This window comes from Prionailurus bengalensis, chromosome C1 (genome assembly GCF_016509475.1).
Source record: "Prionailurus bengalensis isolate Pbe53 chromosome C1, Fcat_Pben_1.1_paternal_pri, whole genome shotgun sequence".
In the NCBI taxonomy this organism is placed as follows: domain Eukaryota; kingdom Metazoa; phylum Chordata; class Mammalia; order Carnivora; family Felidae; genus Prionailurus; species Prionailurus bengalensis.
Genome location: NC_057345.1, coordinates 209688241 through 209701190, shown reverse-complemented (window position 1 = coordinate 209701190; position 12950 = coordinate 209688241). Strand labels below are relative to the sequence as shown.

Genomic DNA, 12950 nt, shown 5'->3' with positions numbered 1-12950 from the left:
TTGACTTAAATATATGCAACTGTGGCAATATTTATCAAGTATGTCATTTTGCAAACATTTATATACATGGTAGTAGCATAGATGTCCATTTTCAAAATGGAAAGATTACATTCTTTCAAAATAATCCTCCATAACATTTATTGTTTTTTCTTTCCAGTTCTCTCTCTCTCTCTCTCTCTCTCAAACCTCTTGCATAAAAGTATTTGCCACTAAATGATTAGAGTAGAGCATCCTTACCTAGCTTCATAAATAGTTCATCTCTTTTTTTTTAATGTGTACTTATTTTTGAAGGAAAGATAAACAGAGAGTGAGCGGGGAAGGGGCACAGAGAGAGAGACAGACAGAATCTGAGGAAGGCTCCAGGCTCAGAGGTGTTAGCACAGAGCCTGACACGAGGCTCAAACTCACGAACCATGAGATCATGACCCGAGCTGAAGTCAGACTCAACCGACTGAGCCACCCAGGTGCCCCCATAAATAGTTCATCTTAAAATAATAATTTCTTTTCCCTAATGTGATAACGTTCACAGAGAGTTTAAGTACAAGTATTAATACCAGATTAGATGAAACATCCACCAACTATTAAAATAGCTTAACTATTATTTTTTAGTATCCAGCTAATTGACATGGATTAGTTTTCTAAATTCTGAATCTTTGTACTTAGTAAATAGAACTTATTGAAGAAAGAAGACTTTGTATAACACAATATGCCTCTACCTGCACCCCTGGTATACACACACACACACACACACACACACACACATGCTGGAAACACTATAACATTGTTTGGGAAATCAAAGGATGTGTATCCTACTTTGGGTTTCTGCCCCAGCACATTTAGCCTCAATGTGGAAGCCATAATCTGGCACTTATTTGCTTGTAGGGGGTAGGTTTTGCAACATAAAAGTCATTTTATATCAACGAACCTGGGGCACCTGGCAATCATCATAAAACTCTGCACTGAGAGCACATAGTGAGGGTTCCTCCTGCCTTCAGAGGCTCATATAATTCTAATTATTGATAAGTCTTTTTATAATCTTAGAAGATGAACTATTATCAGGTATTAAACATAAACAAAGACGATTAAAGGTGGAGATTTTCATCAAACATTGACTATGAAGTGTTTAAGTGTTTCCCTTGGGCTTTTATCAAGGGTTGTTTAGTATGAATTTTTTTTTTAAAGAAAACTGAATTCTTTCCCCATCCCAGCTATACCTCCACATGCACAACACAAAAGTAAATAACTTTTGTTAGCTACGGTGAAAGAACTGAGAGCCGGATGAATTGTGTTTATGTTATAGTTGAGGTGTCAATTTCACTTGTTCTCATCAAGTCTAACTTGGGTAAACCCCTTCTTGACAACATCACAGCCTTGACCAGCTGACAACATCACAGACAGGTGAGAATTCATGGATCTCCTTGTGTATGCAAGACTCAGAATACTTGTATTTATATTTACCGTTTTATTGCTTCTTCTTGTCTTCGGCGTTTTTCGTTCTTCTCCTTCAAGTAGGCCAGGTTGGTTTCATTTCTCAAGCGGTCATTCTCTCGAGCAATGTCTGATGCATTCTGAATAACCAAGCCATCATAGGCCTTCATCCCCATGTCCTCGATATATTGGAGAAATGTGTCCAAAGGGTCTACCTCGGGATTAGAACTCATCATCTTGGAGGAGATCATGTAAAAAGGAACACTTCCTGTAGGATAAGAACACATTTTACCTTTATCAAAGGTGAGGAGAAAAAGCAAAGTGCTGTTTGATCACCCTAATATCTTCTCAGCCCCAGATTCCAAAGATTATGGTAGAATCTATTCGGAGACAACGTCTCATTAGAAACTACGAACCACCAAGACTATTAGAAGTAAATATTCAATGAATGTTGCCTGAGTAGCAAACATTCCCTGAAACAAAATTAGAACATCAAAGGCCAAATCTCTCGCACTTAAAGGTAACGGGAAGGTACAAATACAGGGTGCCAAGTTCAATGTTTGGTTTATGTATTTAAAGTCACGATTTTGTTTTTCAAAAATGTGTTCTTATATCATTAAGATCTATCAGATCCAAGCTTCATTTCTATCTAATTGCTATAAAGACTTCTCAATTTCAAATAAGATGATAACATTATTTGGAAAAGACTTTCTTATTGTGTGTGTTCTCTTTCTAGTTTTAAATTAAGATCTACGAATCTATACTATTTGTGCATAACATAACAGTAAACAAGGAAATACACATTTCTAATATAATTTATTTTGGAAATAAACCCTTTTTGACCCATCATTACTTTCCAAAATGGTGCTTCCTGATGGCTGCCTGCTAGAACTCAAATATTGTAGGTCACCAGGACCACATCCATCCTTACCAATCTGGTAACTCAAGCAGTGACAACTACAATTATCATTGCTATGTCAAGGTTTAAAAACCCAAACCAGAGTGGATTACTGTAAAACCAAGATCCAATTAAAACAACAACAAAACACAGGACTTTCAACAGATCAATATATACCGTCCACCTCCAAAATGATGGAAGTAATAGCTTCTACCTCTTGCTGATGTAACGATTTAGAGAGGTGATGTTATAAAGAATTTAACATAAAGTTTAACAGTAATAGGCATACAGTCATGTTAGCTAATATCTTCATAATAAAAGTACAGGTGAAAGATTGCCAATGTCATATGTGGGTATGTGTATGGACAGGTGATAGATAACCAGCAGGCTATGAAAATCAGGATGCTTTGAAGCAGATGTATTCCAATGAATTATAGAAATCAATGAAGCCAGGGGATAGAGCAATGGCGCTCTAATCAATCAAAAATAGAACTGAAGTTTAATTAATTGCATGCAAGATAAGTATTTTAGCCTTCTAGCTTAATAAGGCTTACTGTCCTCAATTGCATATTCACCGTTGTATAGGAAACTGGTATCATTGCATCAAATCAAAAAAGCAAAAGCAAAATCAATTAATAAGAAAAAACTTTGGCCATTTAAAATTATAAATGACGTTTACATCTTTTATTTTCTTTAAAAGCCCCAGGAAGATATGTTTTTTTAAATCTCAGCCAAACTATCTAATGTAGAAGTCCTAGGCTTTCACCATCGCCCTTATGAATCATATTCATTTTGAGTTTTTTACAAGTATAATCATGTTCCATACCTGGATGGTAGCTATGGAAACTTTACTTCTTATCAGAGTTTATTAGTGTTTCAGCTGCCAGTCAATTCTTCTGTTATTTGACTCCTACTCTGAATTTAAAGATTTATTCTCCAGCCAGTAAGAGATTGTTGGAACTAGGGGATATGAGTTGTTTGTTGACTCATGATTTTGTTGTTGTTGTTGTTGTTATGTGGAGTTTTATTACATTTGGTTTGGTTTTGAGGCACATAAAATGGTCTTTTAATTTCAACTGTCTAGCATAATTGAATTGTATTGTACTATAAGTCCATGAGCTTAGATGCTCAAGGGGTAGACATGCATAAGAATAAGAAATTACTGCTACCAATGATTGCAATTTTCAGGAAAAAATACAGGAACAGGATTCTCAGAAAGCTGAAGAATTACCATTATTGGGAACTCACTTCTCCCAAGGACTTCAACACTAGGTGTGCCTGGATAAAAAAAAAAAAAAAAAGCTCTGTCTAACTTTATGGCAATTAATGCTACCATAGTTAAGCAGGCCAAGTCAGGACAAGGATTCCAGAGACAACGCCTCAGGGTGGAAGAACCCTCCCACTTTGCCCTTGAGCAAAACTGTATATGCCCCCCTGTGAAAAGCATTACCCCCCCAATTTTTGTTTCTTCCCTTAAATTTTCCTCCCATCCAAAGGACACCAGAGATTCTCCATACAGTTTATATATTCCAGATATGAACCAGGTTAATTGGGTACTTCTGAAACTTAATTATCTCTTTATGTGGTCTTTCAAATTGACTGGAGTTGAAATTATGTGTGTTCCGAGACCACATTAAATAACAATGCCATCAAGTATGTATACTAGGAAAAGTCGTGCTATAAGTAGTAAGAGTATAACCTGAAAAGTTAAGATGAAAATTTGAAGGATAAAAACCACAAAATCTAGTAAAATTTCTGGACAATGATAATTGGATGCATGAAATCATGCTTGTCATCTAGTTCTAGGGAGGGATTTGATTCTACGCTCGTTCATGTCTTCAAGTATTTCTTGAGCACCTGTTATGAATGAGGCACTGATAAAGGCAAACCTGTGTCCTTCTAAACATTCACACTGCAGGGTAAGAGGACAATTAATTAAAAAATTGCAACACGGTGTCAGTGGGACAAGCACCGGTGGTAGCTTTCACGAGTTTGTCACGGTGTGTGGTCACCAGTTTTGAGGATGAACACAGAACATTATCCAATAACAATAACTAGGCTTCAAAAATAACCATAAAAGAATGGATGTGGACCCTACCAATGTTTAAGCATCACACTCTCCTGCTCTCTTGTCCACATGTAAAAGGCAGATTGTAATGTGGGGTAGGGGCAGAGGGCGGTTAGGCAGTCCTGAAGAGTGTAACTGAGGACTTGGGCGGTATGGCCTGAAATCACAATGCAAGCACCCCTAGGTCTCTGACTTTATGCCATTTCATGAAGCTTTAGCTTCCTCTAAGCTTTAGTTTCCATGTGGTTAAAATGGTGGTTGGAATATACTTAACTCCCTTATGTTGTTGTAAACGTTCAGTTAGAAAGCACATGTGAGTGTTCAGGAAATGTGAGCAAAATTATTAGTCACTAACATTACTACTTACATCCTTTTCCTAATTCTTAATTGTGGCCAAGATGGTGTTTACTAATAACTCCTCAATAAACACATGTTTACTTTGAAACATACACGAATAGAATGTTTAATGCAGTTCAAGTTCTTAGTCACAGGTGTGCAAAGGGAGGCATGGAAGGCTTTCATAGACTCGCTTCCTAACCAAGGGCATGCAGACAGACCATTTTTCCATTCCACCCCATTTCCTACCACGAGAAGATAAGGGCTTTGTCACAGAGGAACCATGAAGCTCAAACACTTGGGCTCCACCCTTCCAAGCCGGTGTTTCTCAGCCAGCTGAAGTCTGAATGCAGAGACTCATTCATTCACTCCTCCTTAAACAAATGTGAGGCCTCTCTAGAGAAAAGTGAACTGTACGTGAAGTGCCTGTCTCACTACAACTGCTACCATTTCTATGTAGTGAGAACCCAGTCAGGTATGGTCATAAATCTGTTTGTCTTTCAGAAATGTGTAGTTATGGCTAAGATAGATGTTGAACAAGGCATGGTCCATGCCACTAAACACTTGGCTTCATTTTGGCTGCTGGATATTAAATCAAGTTTATCTCTGGCCCTTTAACAACAATCCTATGTACAAGTAGTTCATAAAGGCTTGTCGTGAGCACTTAATTCTTCATGTTGGCGTCTTAGGAACACAATAGTTAAGAAGCAAAAGCCCCTCTCCTTTAGATAGCACCTTTAGCTCCATTGCAATATGCAAGAGACTCTTATTAGATCTCAAACGATTGCATGGTATATTTGTGACAACAAAGTGAGTGAGGTTGAAGGGCTCTTCTGCATTTCTCCAGTCATCCCTTGCCTTTGGATCAGTGTGTGTTTGAGGCCATTTTTGCTTGCAACAAATTAGACATTTTAGCTCCCCCTAGAGCATTGGTTGAAAGTTGACATTCTTGGTCTGCAAGGTAGATGGGTTTTATCAGGAATGCATGGCGTGGACCTAAATAGTGCAAGAGTTGTATATGTGTTCTTTTTCTTGGAAGTTGTGGCGATCATTGAGAATTTGTGTTAGGAGTCTCCCGGGAAAGCACCTAAAATGACTGAGATCAGAAACCCCACACAAATCATAGGTAGCTTCACAACCTCACCTTACGCCTTTCTTCCACTGCTGTGTGGTGCATTCAGAAAACCCTCCTTTTGTTTCATTTTTGAATTACTGTATTTAAAATCGTTGCCATTCTAATAAAAGCCAAAAGCTGTTGGCTTTTATTAGATGTTAGCTTAAATACAGCTGGATGTTTTAATCATTCTGCCTTATTGTATTCTTTCACTCTTATTTCTTATTTCCTGTAGACCACACCCTTCACAAAGATTACTTTGTATGGTATTGTGATACCTCCTAAAATTTGAAATTTCACTCTCTTCAGCTTAGATGCACCGATTTAAACTGGTGAGATTGAGGTCATATTTAAAGCATTAAGCATTTAACTTTGTCTTGTATTAGCCATTTCTTTATTTTCTTTTGTGTAAAACCATCACTGTACCTCACCCATGCTGAGCCTAGAGCTGAAAGTAGCAATTAGCAATTCATTTCTTTACCATGTTTTCCACAAAACTATCTAGTACATATACATGTGGAGCATAAAATATACATAAAGGTATCCAAATTGAATCCATAGAAACATAAAAAATTCATTTCCTTTTTTTTTTTCTCATTCTATAGCCACTACCTGCATCCAAGGAACTCAAGAAGCTGAGACATTACGTGACTTTCAATGTTAAAACAAAAAAAAAGGGGGGGGGAGCATATTTTTGAGAATTAAGTATATACAAAACTTTAACTAAGCACATACATGTATGTAGATTCCCTCGTAAACTAAGGAATAAATTTTTTGTAGCCTCAATTTACCAGAGGATATTTAATGTGTCACTAACTGATGTCAAGATTGGGGTCTCCATAGTATAGAAAGCATTTGATTCATTGCAGGCTGCTGTTGAAGAAAAGACATACAGAAAGGGTCAGATAAAAGTGAAGCCTGCCATCTTATACTTGTTAAAGTATTTCTCTTTTCTTAAAATGCAGAACAAATTCCCTCTTTAGTGTGATTTCATGCACTGTGACATCAGTCACTCTGGCTCTGCAAGAACTGACTCAGGTGGGTGTGTAAACCGACTTCTCGGGCAGAACCTTCTGACGGATCCTTTGCCACCCCCTACCAAAGAAGCAGGACCTTTGCATGTAAGCATCACTGAAATGAATTAGCCCACTGCCCTTTGTAGGGGCTGGTTCTTTCTTCTCTTCTTAACGTATGTACTCAGAATTTCTGAGGTGAAGCTGCTCTCCATCTAAAACTTTGGTTTTCCAAGATTTAAAATCGTGAATAGTCCATCAATCCAGACACTTTCCATATCTGCTGAGTGACAGAGGAAGAAAAAGCAACTGTTTGGGAGAGAAGTGCTCCCCAGTTCTCGAAGTTAAGAAGCTTCTTAAATTTCAGGTTACAGTCAGCCCTATAAGATAACGTTACAGCTAGAATAATGTAAACTTTATCCTGTGTTATTCTTATAATGCTGTTTGTGTTGACTGGGAAGGAGAAAATGCATGCTGGGGAATGCATCTCCCTCCTCGTGGAAAGCCTCGTCATGCCCTCATTTCACATTTGTGCATTTCACTTCATTTGCTTATGGGAAAGTTTTCTAGTCCCTACTTCTCAGTTATTTATGAGGTTCTCAAACCACACCTGCCCCGGTGCTGTGAGGACGTTATTAGAATCTGACCTATTAAAATTTGATTTTCCCTCCCATTCCAATCATTGAATCTTCTCTGATATAGAGAATCCTACTGTGTCCGGCAGTATTGACTCAGCCAAATAAAAGTTTCCCAAGGCAATTTTGACTATTTCTTTTTTATTCAGCAGGAAGAAAAAGATCTTTCACATTTGTTGCATGTACTCAGACCAATTTGAAAACGCATTGTCAAAATATAAGTATTTAAATAATCAGGCTTCATATACATATGTAAAATCTGTATGCAAATTAATTTCTAGAATTCGCTGACTTCACACAGGACCAAATCAACAGACCAGATTGCCTGGTTATAATTCGTAACCTGTGTAAACCATGTCAAAATTGTTTTTCTGATAATCTGTCAACAACAAATCTTATCATTTCACTTTGATTGTGCTTAAAATCCTACCCTCAACCCCACAAATGGTCATGCTCATTTTCTTATTCTCACTTTCATCAAAATGCAGCTGTTCTGCTCAACATGGGAAATGTTAGAGTTAAAACCACGGGCGCCTGTTGAAGTGACTACAAAAACGCTGATTGCTTTTTTCTCAGAAAGCAGATTACTTTGAAGCGAGTTTTTTCTCCACTCTCTCCCTTCCCAAAGTGGGTAAAATTGGCATAGATCATGTTAATGAGTGGTATCATAACTCAGATACCCGCCCCCAACTTCCAGGTTGTCATGGTGCTGTTTGCCCATGGTCTAAGGGGATAGCACATCTCTGATAATATTAGGGACTCACACAAAATGTCAATGGCTGAGGTACTTTTCTGAGCCTTGGGCCAAGTGTTTCCAGACGCTTACAAGGCAGTATTGGCAAAGTAGATACAGTCAGTATGATAAATTGCTGACTGGCGCTACAATGAAAACCATCTAATTGAATGACTTTTTTTTTTTTTAAACAATAGACAACCTTCTTGTCTCTAGCATTTTTACACTTGTTTTTCTAAACTTTGCAGATCCCTCAAGTCCTTGGGCTTCTCTACAGTTCTTTGTGAAGTTGTCGGGTTTTTTTTCTCAGGTCTGTTTTCACTGATTTCCTCAACTGTCAGTGTCCTTCACAGAGTCCTCTTTGCAGAGTTGGCAAAGGTGTGTTGTGATTTCCACAGAAAAATAAAACAATTTTGGCATTTGCAGCTCACATACTCTCATATTAATCTGTTTACCAACGGACAATATAGAAAAATGAGTTGGAGCATTGTTTAACATGTGAAGAATTAGGAGAAGAGTTGATGTTCAGTCTTGCTCTATCGTCATTATTTCATACTATTTGATGATAAAGTCTTGCATATTAAATGGACTAAAACTACATTGTGTAACTTCTTAGATCAGATTCCCTTATTTGGGGGTATGTGTAGAAAAAAAAAATACAGTTCTACAGTACCAAGCCAACTTTAGGAATTCTTAATGAGAAGGAACAGTATTATTTCCTGTAATAGTCCTTCCAGCTGGGGAAGACCTACATTTCTTGTATTTAAAATGTTCCTGGCTTTTAGAAAAATTAAAATGGAGACACCCCAAGGAATTAAGTGTGTGTCCCAGGTAAAACAAATCTCCCTAAAGTTCTATAGAAAATATTTGTTGCGATAAGACTAATGAGATCTTCCTGATACTGAGTATTAAAATTCATGTTTCTCAAAGAGGTTTATGTCTACTCTGTTAGGAAGGAACAGTTTCAGCTTTGGTGTATGTCTGATAGTTTTATTTATTTATTTTTTGGTAGGTTTTTTTTTTTGAGAATACAAAATTAGGCTGACACAAATGTGCTGAGAGACTGTTGTAAAATATTTATGGTATGGAATAGCCGATAAATAGCTAGCATGCACAATGTGAATGCCAATTAATACCCTGGAAAATATTTTCAATGCTTTTAATAATTCAACATGGCTCATTTTACCAATGAAAATCTAGTTTAGCCATTTCCGTGGTAATGTAACTAAGTGGGTAAGAGGGCACAAAATAGCCGGAGGCTTATTAAAGCCTTAGATGCCTTCACTGTGGCTTTATTTCTGTTGCACCTAATAAGACATGCAAACTTCAGCATTAAGTATCCCCAGATAAAATCCCATTCCATTTCATAACCAGATTGCTTGATCTATTTAGTGCTGGATTCAATTAGCATGCTTAGAGAATCTGAAAAATGAGATACATACCAAAATTTACGTCTCCAGGGAGAGCTAAGTGCAACAATCAGAAGGTGACTAGTGTCTGTCAGAGCCCTCTCTCGCGGTTGATCTCTGGGCAGTTCTGTAGGAGTAATCCAGCACCATAAGAAATAGACTTGTAGTTCAGCTCAGTTTTTCTTCAATTAAAGTGCATTGCGTCTGGATGGGGAAAGTGTCCATTCCCAGATTCTTCATCACTAGAGATCAGAGCATCCTTGATGTTCTTCCTATCAGATAAAATGGCCTTTAAAGTTTGCTAGGAAGATGCGGTGGCAGAAGACAGGTGCCTGCTTCCTTAAATCGACATTCAGAGAAAAGAGGGCATAGCTAATGGGTGGGGATGAACACACAGCCCCTCTCTTTCCAGGTCCAGCAGGGAAGAAATTGAATGATTTTACCCACTTTGCTACACAGATGATTACAAGACTCGAAGCAATCACCCAGGCTGGCTAAGGTGCCTCATTTGATTATATTCTGTGAAGACAACAATAAATGAAAACAAAAAATCAGAAACACCCTCTCTAAATGTCTCCTCTCAGCCCAAAAGATGCTCTTTCTCATTGCCACTTACATACAGAAGGTTTAGAGCAGCCTAGCTTGTGGTATCGTCCCTCCCCCGTGACAACCAGCTCTCTCTCTCCCATTCTCTCTCTTTCCCCTCCCTCCCTCCCTGCCCCTGACTCCCTCCCTTCCTGCTTCTCTCTCTCTCTCCTCTCCAGCTGCCTTAGTCTGTTGATGCTGCTGCTGATTAATCAGGGATTCTGAAACAAAGAACCTACCTTCTGAAATAAGCAGTAATCTTTCTTCTCTGTTTCTGCAGTCCGTCTGCATTGAACGGCAAAGCTGCCAGCATTCTAGCACCTTGGATAGTTCCTGCTCACTAGGCCCCTTGGAAAAGGGAGGCGAAGAAGCAACTGAAGAAACGACAAGAAACCCGAGAGCAGCATCGTTCTACTTCGGATTTCGCCTCCCTGGGGCCTCCCATCCTCATTAAAGACCTCACATTTAGGCAACAGAATCTCTCCCTTTTATCTGTCTGAACTGAAGTCTGATTAGTAAGTGATAAAATGAAAAGAGGATAAAGAAACCCCTTCATTTATAGCCACTACAACCCTCATTCCAGCTTTGTGGAGAAGAAAAACATAAATCCATCAAAAATAAATGTTGTTACTACAGAGGGTGTTTAAGTTATAAGCTTTTCACCCCTGGCATGGCTAATGAAAATGAGCAACAACTTAAATGGAACATCGAGATCTCAGTTTGAGACCCTTATTTGATACCAATTTTGCCTCCACCCTCCCTGCCGAGCCAGGCACACAATTACTGCTGACGTACTTCAGGCTGCTGCTTGGGGAAAGAGGGGAGGAGCCTTTTAACCTCATCAAAACAGCCTCGTGCCACCTGCTCCCATGGCATGAGAACAAAACTAGCCCACTTAGAAGGAACACGTACAGCACACATGTATGTTGAATAAAGCTCTCACTCAGAGAGCGCGCTTTTTTTTTTTTAACAAAAATAAGATGTGCATTAACCACGGTGTGCCACTAACTCCTATAGATTCACTGTTGAAATTTCTGAAAGTCAACCTATTCCCTACATTTCCTGAGGATTCTCCTCATTCCGTTCTTAAAAGTCTGCTGAATATATGCATATCTATCATGTTATATAATACAACTTCTATAGACATATGCACATATGTATACAAAAATACGTGCGTATATGCATACACATACAAGCCCATAAGTTTGTATCTAACTTGTTTTCCTTCAAAGTAAGAAGTATAGTGAAGTAAAATATAGGTGTTTTATTGTGTTAGTTGGTATTATGGTAAATATAACAATAAGCAATGAGTTTCTGCTTAGTTGAGACTGAAATACCAATTTTGAGAGGGAAAATTATTCAATAGTGACCAGGAGATTTCTTTTCATCACGTTTTCCCAGTAACTCTTTTTGTAAATTACTTTCACTCACAAACTGATTTTCCTAAAGGTTATCCCCAAAATCTAAATTCATAACTAATTTCTTAGAAAAATGTGATCTGAATGTAATTTTTCATGCATCAACAGACCATAAAAAATAATAAACTTAGGTTTACCTTCCTGATTCGTAAATGCCATCTGAAACTGTACCACGATGTTGCAAATGTTATTTTTTTTAACTTGTATGTATCTGAGGAAAAATGAAATCAACATGTTACATTGCTACAAGAGTTTCAGTTTTCACATGTCCTAATGTGCATTCCTAAAACAAATCACATATGTCACTTATTTCCTAGTCTTTGTGCCTCCACTCTTTGGACAGAACAGAACATCTGTGGAAGATCAGATAGATGAAAGAAGGAAGGGAAATTTAATTGTGAAAGAGAAGAGGCCACATCTCTCTCACTCCTCTCTCTTTTTCTCTTTCCCTCTCTTTACTGCCCTGCTCTCTCTCTCTCTCTCTCTCTCTCTCCTCTGTCTTATGAAGATTCTAATAACTTAGCACCATGTAGGGGGAAAAATTGTCTCAAGTACCACTTACAAACTAGTAACAGCCACCACACTGTCATTGAGAGGTTTAGGAGCGTATCGTTATTTTTGGTGGTCAAGTGTTGTCATAGGAGTCGTCTTTCAGCATGTGACCCAAAGCAGAAAAGATTCTTTATAAAGAAATTATGTGGCAGATATTTTAGGAAGTGTAAATACTTAATCATGACTGGTAACTCCATAAAGATCGGTGGAACACATTTTTATCTACAGAGAGCTTGAATAGACGCTAGCGTAAAGCCCATTTCTACCTTGGAGAAAATTAAAACCCAGACAAGCATACTGCCTTGCTTCAGGCCTCACACTCCTGGCTCATTGGGATTAGGATCTGAGGTCACTGGGCTGCTGTGCCTCTCATCATCTTTGGCCAACAGGGAGCTTTCAGTCACTTTAATATCATGCACCAGGATAATTTCAAATAAAATGCAGAGACACTGGCTTATGGTTGCTAACTATAAAAAAAATTTCCCCCTAAAATATCTCAAGAGTAAAGGGACTTTTACCCCAAGAAAATAATGTGTAGCCCTTTAAACTTAACATTTTCAGCTTTAGAAAAATTTATGATTATTGTGTTTCTGTCCCGCTTCATTTCTTTTATTTTTTTCTCTCCTTTGCACAGAATAGAGTTTGGGAGCCATCACATTATATCAACTCTATCTTCTCAATCCCATGCCTTCCTCATTCCAGGCCACAGTATATATTGATCAGGCAATTTCTTCTCTGGAGATATAGTAGAGTATAGGAAT

The 12950-nt window shown here is 38.1% G+C and overlaps 1 protein-coding gene across 1 annotated transcript in view; it reads right to left on the bottom strand.

The window, feature by feature from the left end:
• NYAP2 (neuronal tyrosine-phosphorylated phosphoinositide-3-kinase adaptor 2) overlaps nucleotides 1-10283 on the bottom strand; it is a 266012-nt gene extending 255729 nt beyond the window's left edge. The window contains exons 1-2 of the mRNA XM_043578003.1: nucleotides 9668-10283; nucleotides 1459-1696 (exon numbers count right to left, since the gene is read on the bottom strand). Of these exons, the coding sequence (XP_043433938.1) occupies nucleotides 1459-1679 (221 nt within the window). The 5' untranslated portion in view covers nucleotides 1680-1696; nucleotides 9668-10283. The remainder of the gene's footprint in view (nucleotides 1-1458; nucleotides 1697-9667) is intronic.
• Between the last annotated feature and the right edge of the window lie 2667 nt (nucleotides 10284-12950).